The following is a 20,597-nucleotide window of genomic DNA, read 5'->3' on the forward strand; positions in this document are numbered from 1 at the left end:
AAGACTCAAGACTGTGGGAAAATGTGTAAACAGTAGAACATCTGGGAGTGTGTGCAGGCCGTGCAAGTGAGAAAGATGGGGATCTAAGTATATGTGCATCAGTGCTAGTGATTCACCATCTGCATTACATTCCCGGGATTAGACACTGGGGCGACGGCCTCTTAGGCTCAATCTATAAGCCATTGTTTTTCCTCTTTGGAGGCTGTATCATCACTTGCACTAGCCGTCATTGTATTAACAGTTATTAAAAGTACTTATAGGCAGCAAAATAGTTCAGTTTAGGCATAAAGTGATATGAAACACACCACCATCAATGGACGTGTACTTTCTGCCTTAGTCCCAACTGCCCATATGGGTGTTTACAGGTTGCCTGTGGGACGAAAAAGGGGCAAACTTGCATGAGACATGATGTCCGATGTTCATAACGTCCCTTGAGGTGGTCACACATGCCACAAGGGAAATGCAAGATACACCTGCGCTCCCTTTAATAAGCAACCATGCATGTCTACAACTCTCTACGGACCTGAACAACCCAAAACCCCAATACAGGTCAACCTGCCATATGGGTGCCTGTGCCCAAGGCCTTACCTAGATGCCACAGAGCAAAACGACATCCGTGAAATTCAAGAAGTACATAGGGAGGAATAAAATTATGTCATTTGTTTTTTGTTTTTCTATGATAACTGAGCCAAACTGGAGAAGGGCTTTAAGAGGACGGTAACATTTGGTAATTTGGTCTTCCCTTGGATGCTGCGATGTAGATTTTAGATACGTATTTACACACTTTATCTGAGGTGTGATGATGTTTAGTCTTCCTTCAATGCTGAAAAACTATATCAACTGATTCATTCCTTTGACTGTTTTGTAATGAGTTCTGTCTCTTTATGTGCAAACCGAGGGCTCTAAAGTCAGAAATGTCGCTTAAGAATGTTTTGTGATGTCTCATAGCAAATTTTGTATCCTGAAAGAAAATGCTAGAGATGTTCTTCTCTGATGACTTAAATGTTTATTCATTTTTTACATTTATTTTAATAAATCTTTATGTAGTGAAGTAAATACTATTTTTTTTTTATTTAACCTGTGCTTTTTTTGTCTCCCCTACATTTGTCCTTTTAATTATGTTTTATTAATTGTCTGCTTTCACTAGATGATTGATAATTCATCTATTTTTCATCATTGTTTCTGTTAGGCTCTTTGAATTTTCTTTAAAATGTCATCTTTTTTAGAACATCTTTTTTTTATATTGAGCTTCTATACTCTCACAACCCATAAAGCAAACATAAAAGACATTTCTGAGCTAAATGTCTCCTCCCCTATTGCCTCAGAAACACAAAAGTCTTCAAAAAAAGAAGCAGAGCTCACTGAGCACCTATAAGAGTTCTATAAATGCAATTACTGTCTGTTCAATGACAAGTAGTGCACTAAAAGATTCTGGAGCGGAGTACGTCTCCTAAGCTGCTCTGTTGACAGTCAATAATAGCTGCGGATAAACTGTATGACAGCACTTGAACTAAAGCATTCACACTTCATTTGGTGGTGAAGTAAACGGCAGCCTTTGAAAGAGACGAAGAAGTTTTTAGTCCTCGGGGACATGGTGTGACACAGCTGGAAAAATAATCGGCCAACTAAAAAAGTTACCTCTATTATTAAAAGTAAACAAGAAAAAATTATGAGGGCAGCAGCAGTCGGAGCCTTCAGGCATCCTTCTGGCAAAAGGTCCCAGATGGGAGGGCTTCTGCCTTTTTAAGTTTCTCGCACTAATCAAAACAAAAGATAAACATTTCTTCCAGGTGGATTATTAAAAAGGTAAAAATACTTTTCTTGATAATCTTGCAATATTTTCCAGAAAAAAAGGCTTTATCCAGATGTTTTTCTGGTTGTTAGCAAAGAGTAGGGACGGCCACACTTTTTCAGCATGTTATCTACTTTGAAAATGAACAGCTCGATTTGACCTATATGTATAAATTATGATCTGAACTTTTCATATTTATGCACCTTAACACACAGACGTACTTTAAAAATCAGACAATTGTATTTTTATTGAATATAGATGAATATGTGAAATTACAGCATGATAAAAAAGTTTATCTTTCATTTTTCCATCAACAGCTTGTTAAATTGGACCAGATTGTTGGTAGTTGTCATGTCACCAGTGCTGCAGTACGTGGTGTGCTGACAACAGAACCATGTGCATGTTCCAGGTTCTTTTTAAGAGACTGACCTCGGGCCAGTTGATAAAAAAAAACAAAAAAAAACAAGGCAGAATAGCATATACATTCACTGTTATGAATCTGATGCTTAACGTTCAGAACTGAGTATTTGCTAACATGGCACACATTTTAGTGAGAACACCCATGTGCATTGACAAATGTATCAGAGGATGTTTGATTGGCTATTCTGCTTGTCAAACAAATGACGTACTCCACAGCAAGGATGACAATTGACTGACAAAAATTTTAAAAGATGCACATAGACTTTTTTTGTTATATTTGATGGCCCACGATCTACCCACAATTTCTCTCCAATTGACTGGTCAATCGTGATCAAAGTTTTGGACAGGAAAGAATCTCTATTGTGTTGACACAGAAGTTTAAAAACCCAGAAACAAGAAGCTCGATAAGCTCATAAAAAAGGGATAACATTATTACAATCAAATAGTCAAACAAATCAAATTTTGCTTATAACACAGCCATGCATAATAACTTGCTCCTATAAATTCATTTTTAATGGGGTCAATCTGCATTATTTCAACTGATTATCAACATTCTGTCCTTAAAAACCTGCAACACCATTCTCTCCCCATGCGTGCTAAGGTCTATGCATTGAGCAGGATATTCCCGCTTTGCATTATGATAAATAGATCATGTTACATCCTCAAATAAATATTTTCATTGCTGCAGCTAGATGACTGTAAATTAAAGCTCTTTCCCTCAAAAACATCAGAATAAAAAAACTTTGGGGGAAATTTCTTGTAAGAAGATCGGAGATAAAGTGTAATTGTCTTGTCAGCCATAAAAGAGCAGGAACTCTAAGTTTGGCTAATCAAAAAGACCCATCCTCCCAGCAAAGACAGAGACTTCATTATAATAAAAACTGGGATTTTTTTTTTTTTTTGCTCCACACTATAATGAAGTCAAGCAAGGGATATAAAAAGTACTCAGGGTTAAAAATAGAAGAAAGGGATGTCCATTTATCACTGTCTGTCTGAAGGGCCATATATTGATTGTGTGTGCCATTCGTTGAGCTCTAGTTCCTTGAGAAGTAGCATCAGAATGCAAAGAGTCAAACACGTTTTTGAAACTAACAAAAACACATAAACTGTTCACTCCTGTATTTCATATAAACACATATGTTGGCTCAGATGTTCTTTTGAGGTCATTCCATTCTATTCAATTAATTCTTTAGAGTCTAATCTCAAATAACAATCATTATAAAATATTTATTCATGTTACCAACACTATAAAAATGGCATTTCTCTGCATCAGGACCTTCTCCGAGGCCATTGTGATTGGAAGTTCCCAACATGGTCACAAGTATATGTTTAGACCATTGAATCTGTATAAGAACTAAAGTGAGAGAGTGTGATGTCATCCGTAGAAAATTGTTCACTTTCAGTTCCAAAGAAATAAAGTCAACTCAGTCGCTGTGTTTTCAAGATATGGGTGCCGCCATGTTTGAGCCAGACATCATCAGGCAGTGGTGATTGATCTAAGTCGGTCTGAGTCAGTGTTTCTATGGCGACAGGAGTAAGCTTATTGGAAGGCCGCACCCTTACAACTTGAAAGTGGGCTAGACAAACCTGTCAAATGTTTTGAATGTAGGACGTGTGGGCCAGCAGGCTCCACCTACTTTTATTGAGGCATCTGACTGACTAGCTTATAACTTCAATAATTGGCACTACAGAAAGCATTTAAAACAAACAGAACAAGAATGGTAATTCTTACAAATAGAATGACTGAGTAATAGCTGTTTATTTCTCTATAGAAGTCTATGGGATTTTGGCTACTTGGAGCCTGCAGATACTTCCTGTTTGGAACGCCATGGGAAGGGGTTGCTCAATCCATGTGCAGTCAATGGTCAACACACACAAGATTTCATGAAAAAAAGAAAAAAAAAAATATATATATATATATATATATAAAGGTGTACACATAATGCATGCACACACCACATCTACAAGGCTCAAACCAAGTTCACAGTCTTCTTACTTTCCAACATGAAGGAAATGATTCCGATTCTCACTGCCTCATGTATATATCTCTGCCCCCTTGATCATAACAAGAGTGTGTAATCAAATATTGTCCTGCATTTTTGAAGGAGCCTTTCTTCTGTTTATATGAGGCCCTCTCTCGCTCTGATCACTTTAATGGCTTTTTTTTCTTGCTTTTCTCCTCTGTCTCTTCCCATTTGCAAATGTGATTAATTACCTGAAGAAATCGTGTTTTTGCTCTGAATACCAATAGGCTTTAGGAGGATGAACTAGTTAAAGGCTGACTCTGGTCTCAGCATACGGATTGAGAGCCTCCGAGTTGCAGACTCAAACAATTACTCCACAGCTTTAAAACCAGACACGAGGAAGAAAACACATACACACACACACACACACACACACATGGACATAGAACAGTAAACTCAGACTCAAAAAACACAATAAAACCCATAAGGGTAGCTTGATCATTAAAGCTGAACTACTTCCACTTTTTAACTATTCCCTCTCTTCTCCCCTTAATTGGCAAAACGTTGAGTGTGGATTTCTGTGTAAACTGTGTGACAAACTTTTGTGTGGGGGTGTGTGTGTGTGTGTGCAAAGGCCACGTCTCTCATCTCTAACTCAGCCTTAGTGAAAAGGGTTGAGTTGCAACGCTCATCAATATTAACTAATGCCCTTCCTTTCATCTGCAGCATAAATCCATGGAAACAAACACACAGCGGGGTTTCAGGGACTTCTTGATGTGTATTTGTGAAACATTTTAGTGGCATGCTTGGCCTTGCCATCAGGAAGAAACAATCTTAAAAAATAAAAAAAACCAGCTGTGTGGTAAAACTATGAGGTGCAATAAATTATCATTGACTGAAACTCGACTGGAATTGAAAGTTAGTGTTTGTGGCAGAGATGCGATATTAAATGAAGGGGACAGATAACACAGCAAGTGTATTTTTGCTTCAGCTGCAAATATGTTAATTCAAATATAGCTAAATTCTCCAAACAGACATCACAGCTTGTCTGATTCCTCTTACTCTTACTAAGAGTCATTAACTATAAATAAAATGGGATAACAGGCAGCAAAAAAAGACTTTTGGGAAATGAGTAATGGAAAAAAGGTGAGATAAAATTAAAATATGATCTGAATTTGAAAAGTGTGTACAAAAGAGCAACTGAAAAAAGGCATTTTTTCGGCCAATGTAAAGTGCAAGCATGTTTTTCTTAATGATGGAAAGTGTTGTGAGAAATTATAGTATGTCCTTTAAACAAAATGTAAAAAAATGACAACAGCAGAGAAAGAAGGATGACAAAACTGGATGAGACATATTGTCTACAACCTTTCAGTCTAGTCAAACACCTCTGTGTTTTCTGCTCAGTTCAAACGAAGCACTTTCAAATCACTTTCATTGTATACTTCTTTCATTTTTCTAAGTGGAACAAAAAAACGAATCTTGCAAAATTGTGGATTTTTGGACTGTTTCCAGCCGTCATCCTCAGAGAAGACATCAAATCTTAATGAAAAGTATTAGACAAACAGAGGCATTTGAGGCTCTTACTATCTGAGAAGTAGTATACATGTAGGTGGGGGTCACTTTGTGTGTGTGTTCAATGGAGAGCCTTTTATCCTTGCATAGTCAGCGTCACCGGAGGGAGTTCCGCTATTCACTGAGGCTGAGATGTACTGTGTGGTCTGACATAATGATATTACTCACTTTTCACTACCATGCAGGCTTGAACAACAAAATAAAAAAAGTGCACTGCTGACCCACTAAAGGTTCTGCTTGTCTGTACAGAGTACACACCATGACTGTTTTATAATAATTATTTATCAGTTCACAAGTTGAGTTTTCATAAGAACCGTTTGGTGGGTTAATCCCCCAACCCAAATATTCATGCTTAGTGTCAGACAGAGAGGGTTTAGGCCTCACTTTTAGACTTTTGTCAAAGTAGGTTCTGAACCCACAATCTCCCAGCTTCAGGTAAGACACTCCAACACTGGAACAATGAGCTGGCATTTAAAATGTTTGGAGTGTGTCCATAGTTCATTGATTACACATTATTCAGCAACTGTCAGATTGCTTAACTTTACTGAAATGATAACTTCTGTAACTAAAACCCACAGTATGTCCATTTAGAAAAAGCAGACTAGAAAGGATGTCTGTATATATTTTAATTCACTTGTTGAAAGTAAATCCATCTGTTTTTAAAGACAGTGAGCAAACATCCTCTTTCAAAGTTTGAATTACGACCCAGAAAGAATGTTTATAAAAAACAAACTTAAGCAACTTTATTTGCAGTTATTTTATAGCTACGATCATACCACCCTCGGCAACACATGTTCAAGCAATCACTTCCAATGAAAAGTCTATGTCAACAAGCATATATGTGCTTTGTTTGGGATTCCGCGATCAAAACTCTCACATTCAAGCATAGCTACGCACACGTTTAACCCTTCTGCTATCTTAGATGACCCCACCCTTACATTGACATGTTCTCCCTACCATGACAAAGGTGGATGAAGGTGGAAAGATTTCATGTCATCCATGGACACCAGTGAAGATCACAAATCATTGAAGAAAAAAGGTTCAGCGCACTGTCTAGTGGGTCTAGATGACCCAACTCCCAATGTTAAGGTGCCTAGGATAGCACAAGGGTTAAGACAGTTTCTCTAAGAGTTCTGGTGCATCACCTGTCTGTCCTGGGAGAGGATCCCAGGACAGTTTTTCATATATCGATGTACAGCTGCAAAAGAAAAAGCTTACTGCACATGGCGGACATGCACTAGTAAACCAAAGAAAAACAACAAGAAGAAGAGTCTCCTCCCCATTTTTCCTATGTAGACATCATTTTCAAAACATGCATTCAAGAAGCCATGGTTTGTGTCACATGCCTGGTGTGAACGTAGCATATTATTCAATCATTTACATGGCTTAAGCTGCTTTTCCCTCGCCAGAATGAGCTGACTCACATTGATGGCGCAAATAGTCATAGAGATCCATTATTCAAATATTTCTTTTTCTGACAGCAGATTGTGAATCTAAATCTAAAATGCCTTTGGTTTCTATTGGTTCATATGAAGCATTTAGAATATGTGAAGGTATCTGTTTTAGCAACAGAGGGTTTTGGTCACTAAAGACTTGGTTAGGTCACACAGTTCAGACTATTCTTTCAGGTAACACTCACTGGTGCAGCTGTTGGTCAGAGTCCAGGGTGGCAAGCAGTCTTGTTTTGTTAATGGTGCAGCCAGCACTGCTGCCTGGACACACAGACTCGCCTGCTTTGGCACCTGCCACCCACTTCACACTGAAAATAAACCGAAAACAAGCAGGTGCTGTTTTACCCATCATGCTTGAAATTAACCCATTATTGCCATGGTATTAGCAATAAAGCAAGGAATGGGTTTTGGTGCCAGGAAACAGACCAGAGTCAGCCCGCACTTCCCCATTAGAGTTTCTGAGATTATTTCTCTCTGCTCTCCCCTGTGTGGTCATAGAGAAGACATATGACCATCCAAAATGTTGCCAATAATGATAATTGCACTGTGCTATAATGCTGTGTCTCAATCATTTACAAGAAGAGTGGGACATTTAATGAGAGAGCAGTGCAAAGCAAAAGACGTGGAGAGGCAAGCTGTCTGTGAGGTTGTTGGAAATATGTGGAGATGTTAGCAAATCAATTTGTATACATGTCAGGAATGAACACAGGGGAAAAAAAAATTTAAGAAAACATATTTAAGTGTGTTTGCGAGTGAGTGCTGCTGAGCCACAACCAGTTGACAACGCATCTGTTTTATGATCTCCAATAGATCTTTATATTGAAAGAAATGACAAGAAAAATCATTGAGAAGTGAAGGCACGGCAGACATTCTCTCATTTTAAAGCAGTTTCTATGACATGTTTGAACTGGTTAGTTTTGGCTCTCATTTCCAAAGACAAGAAGGCAAAGCAAGGGGAATATAATGAGGTCCAACCTGCACCTTAATGCAATCTGCTGCAGTCAATAAGACGTAAAGTGTATTGATCTGTGAGTGGTTCACCTCAGGCACATCTGTATTAACTCCAGATGACAGATGAGGTTATGAACCACAATAATCAACAAGTCAAACTGCATCCACACAAATCACCATCTATGTTTGTTTAGATCTCATGAAGTCGTCTTTCAAGTGAAGTAATCGTATGGCCCCTAAATAATAGAAAATAGATCAAATTCAAAGTCTAAAAATCTTAAGTCTAATTCTGTCTTTTGTCCCTGATCACAAAACAACCGGAATGTCATTATGGCCTTAGTCATAGCTGACCTTGTTACAGGCTGTCTGTAGGTGAAAAATGGGCAAGTCTTTAGGGGGGATGCTGGTGGCCCACACACTATCAAGGTTGTACACCGCTCGCCAAACCCGTAGCGAGAAAATGTTCATGCGCATTTTTTTCTATGGGCATGCTGTGTGCAACTCGTCGTAAAAAGCTTTTATACAACATGCAAGGGTAAATAAGGGTGAAGTTGAAATTAAGTATGACATTTTCATTTTTTCAACCTCCCCAAAATCCTGAGTGTGGTTTGTGTGGACATCCTGTAGACACTAACGTATCACGTGCACACGCCATTTATACAGCATTAGTGTGGCGTAAGTAGGTAAACTTCACAATACACTTACCACACACAGGACAATGGTATGTTCTATTTTCATGATGTCCCTTGTGGTCACAAAACACACCTGCACTACCCTTAAGAAACAGCCACTCCTCTCTACGGCCCCCAAAACCCTCACTAAGTCTGAGACTAAGTCTTAGAGCTCATTGGGATCAACTGCGGTTCTCAGCTTGGTTCCTTTAGAAACTATGCCTTAAAAGAGTAAACATAAGCTACACCTTTTTCTTTACTTTTTTAATTCAATTTTGTAAGTCAGAGTCATGGAAAGGCCAATGGCAGTAACTGAGGTCATTTAATTAAGTAGGTTTTTTAAATTTAATTAATAAACTCAAGTCAGATGACAATGAGTCAGTGACACAAAGGTGATGAATCTATCAGAAAACTGCTCACACACCTACTTAAAGATCTAACACGTCCAGACTGAAATGTCCACGAGACAGACGCAGAAGGATAACCGTTAAGGATATGTGGAATTCTGACCCAGCCACAAAGGAATAAGCTACATTCCTGTGCTGTTAGAATAAGAGATGGAGACTGGGGATTTTCATGATCTATTCACGCTTTCTGAATACCAGAATAGAGACAAAGTGGTCAAGGTCAGAAGAAGCATTCCCCATTCTAATTCAGAGAGCAAGAGTAAGGGATTAATTTAGAGATCCATTCACCACGCCTGAGCAGGGGGGAGAGACAGGTGTGAAAGAAGATGGAAAATAGCAGAGAGAAGAAGAGATGGTAAAAGACAGAGAAGAATTTGCAAAGTGTGAGAAAGAAACAGGGAAGGAGAAAAGGGACAAGTGGTCCAGCTTGTTATGTGCAGCCTGTAGACACAGAGCAGACAGAAAAGCTTATTTTTTTGTCAAACATTTCTTCGTCTCAAAGCTGATCATCAGTCCACCTGTGACAGAAAGGTAGACTGGCTGGTCTGATGCAAGTTCTGATAAGGAAAACTGAGAGGGAAAGGGGAAGACAACTACCAAAGAGATGATTCCTGGGATCATCATGACTGCTGAGAGGATACTGCTTAAAGCCTCATGCTGCACTAACACCGAACGCGGTTTGCGCAACAGAGGCGCCAAGTTTGAATGCTAAGTCAACGGTACAGATGCGATCTGAGATTCTGCAGCACCGTGGTTTGGGCACCGTGGTTAGAGGTAAAATATCTGAATTTTGGCCAGGTCGCCGCAGCCAATCTACCAATCAGGGACTCAACTTTGTGCACGTGGCTCTTTCAGTGAATCAACCAGCTGGTAGAATGGACATCCGATGCAAGCATTTTTGTCCTGAACTTTCATCTATTTGGTTAACCCGCTTGGGCCGCGGGGTAGCCCATCTTTCGCCCGCAGACAGCTCGTATCCACCCATAAGGACAGTTGTGACTAAGGCTTTAGATGCTGTGTGTACTTTTGCATCCAAACTAAAGTAAAAATGCAAAGCTTCAGTCAATATAACCAAGAGGATCACCCTCAACTCTCAGCAATTCATTTAGCTGTCAATTGAAGATACAAATTATTCCAATGGGATCCTCAATATGTTATCAAAGTTTTTCTGCTTCTTTCAGCAAATTTCACTCACACAAAAGAAGAAAAAAATGTGCCAGTAAGATAATTTAAAGTTACAAGTGCAAATGACATACATAGAGTACATATCCCACATCTGCAGAATGTTTCTACTGTGTGGACAGGTGTATGGTGTGAGACTCTGCATCCACTTAAATCAATCAGTGAAATGTGTCCAACTGACATGACTGACTTTTCACCATGAGATACTTTGTGGTTTAGAGTGACACGTCTCATTAATTGCAATAGACTGTCAACCTGTCCAGGGTTCAGCCCCCGTCTTTGCCCAGCGAGGGCAGGCAAAGGTCCCTGCACCCTCCCCAACCCCGAGCAGGGTGAAGAGGGCACAGAATGAGAATAGATGGACGTTGCTGCAGCTACTGAACTGGCTCACTGACAATTTGTTTTTTGCTTTATCCCTGCTCATCCTATTAGTTACGTTTTATTTTTAATAACATGCTAGAAACTAATGAAAATGAATACAAATTCTTGTTAAATACCCTTTTTGTTAAATTGCATAAAATTATGCATCTATACCTACAAAGGTTGTAAAAATTTTCAGTATAAGCTTAACATGAAATGGCTTCATAAAAACTCAATTGGATGGGTTATTTTTGTTATTACAAACTGAAAGTCTGAATGAAAACCACTGGGTTTAGACATTATTTGACTGATCAAATAATGTGGTAAAACCAAACAGGTTTTAGCACAAATATGTGGTAATAGAGTATAAATGTTCTAACACAGGCAGTTAAAAAAAATAATTAAAAAAATAAATAAAAACATCTAGCGTAATATATCTTGCCTGGTTTGAGCATGCAAGCAGACTGTTAATCAGCCATTGTTATACACACTCTGAAGTGTCTTTCCCATAAGCCTACCCTTTTACGCTCTGTGCATAAATGCAGAAGTTGTGTCATCATGTGAGAAACCCACCTGGCTCTTTGTAGTTAATGCCTACCTTCCCACTCATCAGGTTCACAGAAACAGAAGCATCATATGATGTTTGTGGTGAGAACTAGGTGGACTATTAATTTTCCAATCACTGCAGGTTGTTTTAAACAATCTATTCATTTATCTGTGTCTTTAATTTTGGGGTGAGGAGACAGACAAACTCGGAAATTGGATCACACAGTTTTGATTTGGTATCGCACACGACTTGCATTTTGATTCGGAAAGATCTTCCCTGCAGACATATTAAACATCTGCATGTATTATCCTCCTGTGGCACAAAACAAATCCTTGGACAGGTGTTCAAAAACCCTCTGGACATCAAGAAGCTTTATGGTTTTCTGGAAAAGACAGATGTGAAATTGTGAAGAGAAGCGCCGTTGTTGTATAATACCATATTGATTTGGTTCGTGCAGCCTAGTTAACAGCCCCACTGGTCGATTTGTTAAAGCCTAATGAGATAAGGAGGCACAATGTTACAACACAATCATTCTGAATTCCTTATTTTGACAAAAATAAATGAACCCCTGGCTTGTGTTAATGAGAGGGAGGAGTATTTAACACCTGGGAGGGGAATTCAGCTTCCGGGATGAAAAGCTGGAAGCTGAGGGTAGAAAACCTTCACATTTTCCTGACACTTTCATTTTTATTCATTAAAAAAGCCATACATCTTTTTAACTCTCAGCTCCATAACTTCAGAATTTTAATTCATCAAAGGGAAAAAGAGGTGAATTAGCTTGTTTAAGAACAAACCCCAACAATCATCCTGCTCTCATTTCCTGACCTTAGACAGGCCGATGAGCAGCATAAGATCCGTCCTGTCTCAAACACAAACAAAACAGATGCAGCCTTAATTGCACTGCAGGCTTTTCAATTAAAATGGCATAAACCACAGCCAGTCTGCAGATGTTTGAACAACAGAAGCCACATTTCTGTTGCGCTAGCACATGAAGACAAGAAGCGTTCAATAAATCCAGAGAGAAAACGCCACATAGAGAGACGTCTCCTACATCTTTGTTTATTATTTTAAGACATTTAATTCATGACTGAGGACATTCAGACTTTCACATGAGTAAGTGGTTCTGGTGACTAACCAGATAAGGGCCCAATGACATTTATTCAGGCTTGTCGTTGCCCCCCCTTTCTCACTTCTGAGAGCTTCTAAATAAATGTCAGCGCGGTTTGTCTTTTGTCACGTATGCAACACCACACCATGCATTTCTGTCAAAAACAGCTGAGCGAATTAAGGCAAAATTACTAATAATCAGTAAAGAAAGTATGTCAGCATTTCATTATGACATGCAGATTATTTTATGTTTGGAGCTTTCTATCCTGCAGCCTGCAATTCTTTGATCTTCCAGGTTTGCAGATGTTTGTGACATTGCATCTCATCATTTCTCGCTGCACTTACTGCAAAAACACAGTAAGTAGTGAGGATTACATATTGTTTTCCTCAGTCAAATAAGCTTTTACGCCTCATGAAAAAGACTTTCAGTAAATTATAGGTGTTTACGTTTACAAAAAACAGTTTTTCAGCAGTCTGACTTCCTACTTTGAGTGTTATGTTTTGCAAAAGTGCGTTGTGATAGCCCCTCGTTGTGTCACACAAACATAAAATTAAACTAACAGTGGGGAAATGCTTATTCAGACTAAATCCAAGGATGTTTGCTCATTCCCAGGACACAACTGAGTGACTCAGTGTAAAGACAGCTGGAAAAGACGCTATAAGTGCTGAAGAAGCCATGTAACAGGTATGTAATGAATTCAGTCACAATTGTATATTTGAGATGCAGATTCTGTAGTAAAAGTCGCTTGCAAAACTTTAGATACCAGACATGCCCCCAGACTTTCCACCAGGAAGCAACACTTTTCAACGCTTAAATCCCATGTAGAAAACACAATTCTTGCTGAAAAAACATCAAAATCTAATAAATTTTAAGTTTATGTAAGAATTGTGCACTTTACTTTGTATTTTTGTGACATGTCATTAGTTGTTCTGCTTTCATGTTTACCCTCTGTCAGTAGCACCACGTTTATAAACGTGGTGATTAACAACCTATAGGTTGTTAATCATCCACAGCTGTCTTGGTTTATGGTAATGATCCTCAGCGTGTGTGTGTGTGTGTGTATATATATATATATATATATATATATATATATATATATATATATATATATACATATATATATATATATATATATATATATATATATATATATATATATATATACCGGTATATATATATATATATATATATATAGGTGTTTGGTTTCCAGTGCTTCATTGTCTGGTCATCTGCTTTGTCAACTTTAATTCTCTGAGATTGTAGGGTGGGGTTGGTCATACTTAAGTTTATTTTTGTATTTAAATGTGGAGAAACGCATGTAAAGCAATATTAGGTCTTACGTTATTGTTTTATAAAAAAGGCCATAAGAATTATACGTGGCAGTAATTAGAGATCCATCCAATCCATTTTTCAGTAAATGAAGAATATTAAAGATTAAGTGATCAAAGTATTTAAAATTAATGCATAAAACACATATGAATTGAATGCCTGACAATATACAAAGAAGATTAAAAAAAGACGGTTATACTTTAAAAGGATGTGCGATTTTATCTTTGTTAAAATTCAGAGCAATAACAGAATAAAAAAAATGTTTCAATATAAGGAGCCAAGATATGGAAATAGTTGTGATGGTTTATTTATATGGTATAGTTAGACAAAATTCTAAAATCTCCTTTTCTCATTCATTCATCCAACCAACCAACCAACCAACCAACCATCCATCCTCTGAACCTACTTAATCCATTTTGGTGTTAAATAAATCTCATTTTCTCATTATAGTAGAAGAAGAAGATATAGAACATTTGCAATTTTTCTGTACTTTAGAGATAATTGTAACACCATTAATAAAATTACAAAATGACAAATAAACTCCCACAACATGGGTTTCTGGTTTTTAACACAGAAGACACAAGTTCATTCTCATGAAGTTTTTTTTTAGGGTGAATTTTTTTGATGCATCTCCCACCAAACTATAAGGCAGAATTCAAGAAAATAATTTATTTTAAACTAGTTTCTTATGTAATACTTACTTTAACACGTTTTGTAAATATTTGAAAAATAAGAACAAGAATTATCTTCCCTTTTATGTCGCAAATTTTGAGATCCATTTTGTTTTTTCATGGGATCGGTTTATTTGTCCGGATTGTCAGTTGGTGGTCAAGAACGATCCAGCATCCGACAGCGGAGAACTGAAGTGACTCATGACAGACAGTCAGATGTAGATGCATTTGAAGAAACCAGGATAGTGGGGGCTCACTGACAAACGTCACATAACTACTTCAAGGGGGATTCATTCGTCTTTCACAGTCTTTAAGCTCTCAACAAGTGATGGAAGACTCAAAACAGAAAGTTTTGTGTGTGAAAATGGGGCAAAGATAAGAAAATGTCAAACTCAAAAACATCTTTATAGCACTAAAAATTATAAACTTGTAAGCATTGTGTTCTAACCCAAAAATACAAACTCGTTAAATGTGTAAACGAGAAACCACAAGCAAGGAACAGATTTTTTAAGTGAGATCAGAACGTTATTTTGACAGACTGTGGGCAGCTTGATACTTTCTTCATACACAAACCCCGTAACAAGATTACTGCTCTGAACAGAAACATTTCTGGAACATGCTGCTGCCTTGTTAACACCAGAGTTTCAGTATGAACATCGCAGAATGCTCGCTCAAAGATTTTCAGGTCAACAAAGACTGAAGAAAAATGAAATCTCAAGCGCAGGAACAAGCAGAAAAGGTGGAGGATCAGTTGTCACCGCCCAATGAGAGAGAGAGAGGAAAAAAACCGGAGCACAAATGTACCGTGTCTTCCTTTTTGTTCGGAATACAAAAACTCGTCACACGCTTAGCTGTACCCAAAGAACCACGGCATTCTGGCTTTTTTAAAGGTTATGTCACCACTGTTAAGTGGAAAAAAGCAATGAAATGACACACTTTATAAAAATATTCTTTAAAGACCCACTCCAATCATCTTTATATCTATTTTTAAAGCATTCCCAGTGGTCTTTTAATAACGATTGTCATTTTATAGCCCAAATCAACAAAGCTGTGTTGATTTCTAGGACAGATTTTGCAGAGCAGCAAGAGTTCATCAGAAAATAATGACTATGGACACAGAGTAGGCCCACCTCACTTACAGTTGTCCATCTGTTTAGACTTTCACCTGCTTTCTTATAGCTCCTCAACCTAACATTACTGGGAAAACAAAAATGGCGAGCAATATTGGAGCTTATCAGCCGTACATTTTTGAGCCAGATGCCAGCTCAGACCAGAAAAAGACATACATGGATTCTGGATGCATCAGAATGGAGGAGAGCAGGGAGCTTGTTGTCTGCCCAACGTGTTTTCTTCGTCAGAAATGTGATCTTTTCCCAACATCATTTATTCATTTGCTCCTGATTCGCAATGATTTGAATAAAGAAATACTAAGAAATGCAATTTTAAGCTTAATCTTCTTTGAAGATGTCCTCCATCAGAAAAATGCTACAAGAACGTATTGGAGTGGGAATGTAAAGTCTAAGCAAAGCTTAGTTTAAAAACCTCTCATCTGCCGTAAGATGCAATAAACCAAGCTGCACATGATTATGGTTGAACTCAGCAGGTCTGCCGTTTACATTTTGCTTCCAAACCAGAACTATAAAGTTAGAGCTTAAAACCGGTGAAATAACCACAGTTTAGAGACTTAAAAGCAAAGCTGTTTCCTCTGTAGACAGCAGAATAGACCCCAGCAAAGCAAAGATAACAGGAAGGACAAGGACAGAAAAAAAAGTGTAATTTAAAACACTCACATGCATTTGTAACTGCAAAGCTGTTGGCGGTCTCTATGTTGTCAACGTGTGGAACCAGGTTAAAGGGGGCTTCCGTAGCATTAGGGCTGGTATTGTGAAGGAAGATAGCTAATCGGAATGCTGTGTACTCCTGATCTGTATTCCTAATGAACAGTCCACCTGGAGAGAGGGACAGAGAGGAGAAGGACAAGATGGAGAGAAGAGGAAGTGAGTTATGGCAGAGCGGGGCAGGGGGGAGGGGGTCATCAGGTTGGAGTGTTGTGATACAGAGATGGGGGGAGGAAAGAAGGGAGGATGGATGGGTGGAAAAGAGAAAAATCAGAGGAGGGGACAGAGGGAAGAAAGCCAATATCTTCATTAGGTCGCTTATAAAAGGTAATTTGTCTTTCAGCAGATTCTCACTCTGTCTGGCACGCAGACATGAATACAAACATTGATCCGCATTCCTCTTTCTATCCATGAAATCTGAGAAAAAACAGAAAGGAATCATGTGAGAAAAGAGTCGCCAGATGAAAGACTGGTAGGTTTGAGAAGATATAAAAGAAAGAGAAGATCAGAAAGAATCAGGCGAAAGAATGAGTGATGTAAAAGAAATGCGAGATTGACTTTTGAAAATGACAAAACTCATCCGAACTGTAGAAGAATTTGATTTTGGAGGAATGAAAATGTTTTAGAAACCTAAAGCAAAATCCTCTTAAACAGAGGAGAAGCTTTGCTCAAACAGAAAAAAATGGCCATTTGATCCTTTCAGGCACTTGGAGGTATCATTTGTTACCAATAGGTACCAATAGGTAACAAATGATATCCCTCTGTCTTATATTACAGCTATTACCAGCTGTAATATAACACAGGAAATTCCTCAAACTGCTGAATAGATCAAACATGCTGAAAGGAAAATAAAACACACTAAAAATACAACAACTTGAAGGTCAGAGTTTAGCATCATGAGATTTACATGATCACTGCAAGGAGGCACAGCCTGATAAAATCACTAGAATCAGCAAAGAAAAGTCTCAACTTAGAGACATATCTTGACATGGTTTATCTAACAACATTCCTTCTTTTTTCAGCTTTAGTTCAACGTTAGGAGGTTCTAAATCTGTTTTCATGCAAACACAAACAGAAAAGCCTGATGAGCACATATCACCACGTTTTCTTGACAAGCATTTCAAATGTCTGTTCTGTCGACAGAAGTTTAAGCATTCAATCCAAAATGTGGCTGTAAACTTCAGAACAGACACATAAATGACTGAAGCCGAGTCAGAGGCAAAGAAAAGTATTCGAAAAGCTGAAACTTTGCCTTCACAGTCTCTTATTTGGATCAGGACTCAGTGATTTGGTTAGCTGACTGTCTGCTGGCTTGTTTCAAATGTGAGCACCACAGATGACTTGGTGAAGTTTTAGCAGATCAGATTCGATTCAGTGGAGTTGGATTACCCTGGTGGACTGTGGAGTCTTGACTGTGCTGCAGGAGAATGATAAAAAGGGAGGTGGAAGCAGAGGATATTGAATGAAGCAATTACCACCAGATATCAGGACGGGCATCAGTGTGTTGCTGTGTCTAAAGGGTCCCTTCACTGCTCCTGCTCGGTTTGTTAAACACAGCAGTGCATCAGTTACACATCAGGTATATTGGAGTAGTCAAAAAAACTTTATTTTTGGAGGGCAATATAGAAATTTGAAAAAAATCCAGCTGGTTCAAAGCATCAACAATGCATTTGTGTTAAATGAAATATCTTTATTTGTCATTGTACATGTACAACGAAATTACAGTGCAATTTTTTTCCGGTGGAATAAAAAGTCAAGTAAGAGTAGAAAACTAAAAACTGCGAAATAAGACAATATAAGAAAGATATGTTAAAAAATATACAACAAAATATAAAAGGAGGTTACACCTTCTCCGGTTATTGCACACTTCCCTAATAAATAAACTTTAATACCTTAGTGTTGGCATGGCAAAAGCATATTGTGCTTTGGGTATGAAATCAATGTCTTTTTCCACACATTTGAAGGAAAACCATTCATTTATACAGAGGTTCCACTCGTGTGGAGTTCAGGGACATGCAGATGACTCCTCCAGTGAAGTGTGTGTGTGTTTGTGTGTGTTGGGGGGGTGGGGGGTAGGAGCCAGGGGAACGATCATGTATGGGTAGATGGTGTATTTACGCATGACATGCGGTGCAAAGAGCTTTTCTTCTCTTCACCATCCCGTTTTTCTGGCTTTTTTTTTTAGCCTGTCTGGAGGTGCGCACCAGTATGCCATGCCTCATGCAGGAAATTCTCCTCTGTGCACATACATTCTTTAACATTGTTGCGTCCATGTGGACATTACATTATCAATGCTTATCACATAAATAGAAGGAATCCACCTGCGCGCAAACGCACGCATTCTCAGGCGCAAACAGCGATGCAGTGCATTCAATTTACGCATAAATGTGTGAACGTGCGTGTTCAGGAGCCGGTGTGTGCTCCCTGTGCACCACACATCTAACTTTATCTCTGATCTGTTCGTGGAGGGGGGACTTATCCCGCACTAACTGATAACGCGCAGAGGGAGACGGAGAAAGCGACAAAGAGAACACCGCAGTGTCCAAACACCGAGGAAGGAACAACGCTCCCTGAAACATTGATGAGCGTAGAACAGCTTTAAAAATGCGAGCAATACAGTCAATGGGGAGAGTTTATGCGCATTTCTAAAGCATATGACTGACTGAAGTCAAGCAGAAGATTTGGGTTGAAAAGCTTCAGACAAGCAATGCAGCATTGACAAAATGTTCTTTTTCCTTTTAATCTCTTTCGTCATATTTTGGATTAACAGGATTTTTCTCTAGTTGTCATGTGCTCTATTTAATATAAACATATATAGATATATTGCTGTCTTCAGTATGTGAGAACCCGTGCGTAAATTCCGTGATCCCACAACTCACCTATCTGTACTGAGCTGGGGAAAGCCCCTGTCGCCAGTCCCCACAGGGCGGAATACAACCCAAGAAAGTGCCAAGAAAAAATATTAATCCTCATTTTTTCTGTCATACAGTCCTTTCAGAAACAGGTTGGATACATCGAGAAGGAGGGGAAGACGCAAAAGAAGCAGAATAAGGTAAAAATAAAGAAGATGTAGAGGTTTTCTTTCCCCCCGTTTAACTTTCCAAGTAGTATTCCTATTCCATGGCGCGTTTGTCCGTTCCTTCCCCTGCAGCGTCTGTTCGGGAGGCAGCCGTTTGTCCGGTAGACATTGAAAAATCGGGGCGGGGGGGGAGAGGAAGAGTGGGGAAAGTCGCTGGGTGAGCTCAGAGCAGGCTGCGCGGAAAGACTGGACATGCGCGCCCCGCCGCTTCCTCTCTTTCTCTCCTACACACTCGTCTTTTCTTTCCTCTCCCTCTTTTGGAGTTTCGATGAAAATGCTTTGCCTTCTTTACTTTCTCCGCTCCTGCTCTGTCTCTGTGCCTCCTGGTTCATGTCTGCGTTGGAAAAACAAAAATCGCAGTGGGATTTCCTTATAATATGAACGTGTAAAAACGCAAATGCCCCATGAGCCTCTGTGAATGCTTCAGTCTAACAGAAATTGAAATGTTGATTTCATCCCAATTGAAACAAATACTTTTGTCGGTACAAAATAAAAGTCTTGTTTCTTTTCTTTTCTTTTTTTTTTCATGAGAATGAATATCAGAAAGATTGCGCTTGTATAAACAAACCTATAAGCAGCGGTCCGCTCGCCCCTCACGGCGCTTTTCAGCGGCATCCAAGCCGCCGACTGATTGACTGAGGAGAACCTCAGCCCGCCTGCAGCAGCGCTAACGGCACCCCAGGGACCCGCAAATTCATCCCCCATTGCAGCACGACCTCCTGCGAGCGGACACCTGACCTCTGCTGGGAAAACAACAACAAATCAAAGAAGATAATCCTGCAAGGAAAAAAAAAACCTTAATAATGCTGTCTATGAAAAAAATGCAATTCTAACAAACCTCTTCTTTATCAGAGGGTTGTTTCTAAGAGTGCTTTATATGACATGTCTTAGCTAACAAGGAAATTCCCAAATAATATTTGTGTTGCAGCAAAAAAAGAACCCCCTCCTAAAGAACTTTTCAGTTCATGTCAGAAGTCATGGGCACAATATTATGGAGTTAATTCAGTCTCAATAATCAGAAATGCACACAACCGGTTTTACAAATGCACACGCTCCGATTCACAAATGTCATTTTATGCAAACGTGAAAAATAAATTCGGAAATACACACCCTGTGTTTCACAAACACACAGATTGTGTTTCACAAATGCACACTAAATGTTTTACAAATGCACTATAAGTGTTTCTCACAAATGTGCACACTGTGTTTCACAAAAAACATTTTAGAAATTCACAATAAATGTATCAGAAATGCA

The 20,597-nt window shown here is 38.8% G+C and overlaps 1 protein-coding gene across 5 annotated transcripts in view; it reads right to left on the minus strand.

Annotated features, from left to right (window-relative positions):
* LOC101163507 (glutamate receptor 4) overlaps window positions 1-19,647 on the minus strand; it is a 182,903-nt gene extending 163,256 nt beyond the window's left edge. For 2 of the 5 annotated variants that reach the window (XM_023961794.1, XM_023961793.1), the window contains exons 1-2: window positions 19,143-19,643; window positions 16,216-16,374 (exon numbers count right to left, since the gene is read on the minus strand). In XM_023961794.1, the coding sequence (XP_023817562.1) occupies window positions 16,216-16,374; window positions 19,143-19,248 (265 nt within the window). In that variant the 5' untranslated portion in view covers window positions 19,249-19,643. Of the gene's footprint in view, window positions 1-16,215; window positions 16,375-19,142 lie in introns of all 5 variants that reach the window. The other 3 variants (XM_023961798.1, XM_023961797.1, XM_023961796.1) reach the window with 2 other exon arrangements.
* Window positions 19,648-20,597: the final 950 nt, after the last annotated feature.

Source organism: Oryzias latipes, chromosome 13 (assembly GCF_002234675.1).
Source record: "Oryzias latipes chromosome 13, ASM223467v1".
NCBI classification, from domain to species: Eukaryota; Metazoa; Chordata; class Actinopteri; order Beloniformes; family Adrianichthyidae; genus Oryzias; species Oryzias latipes.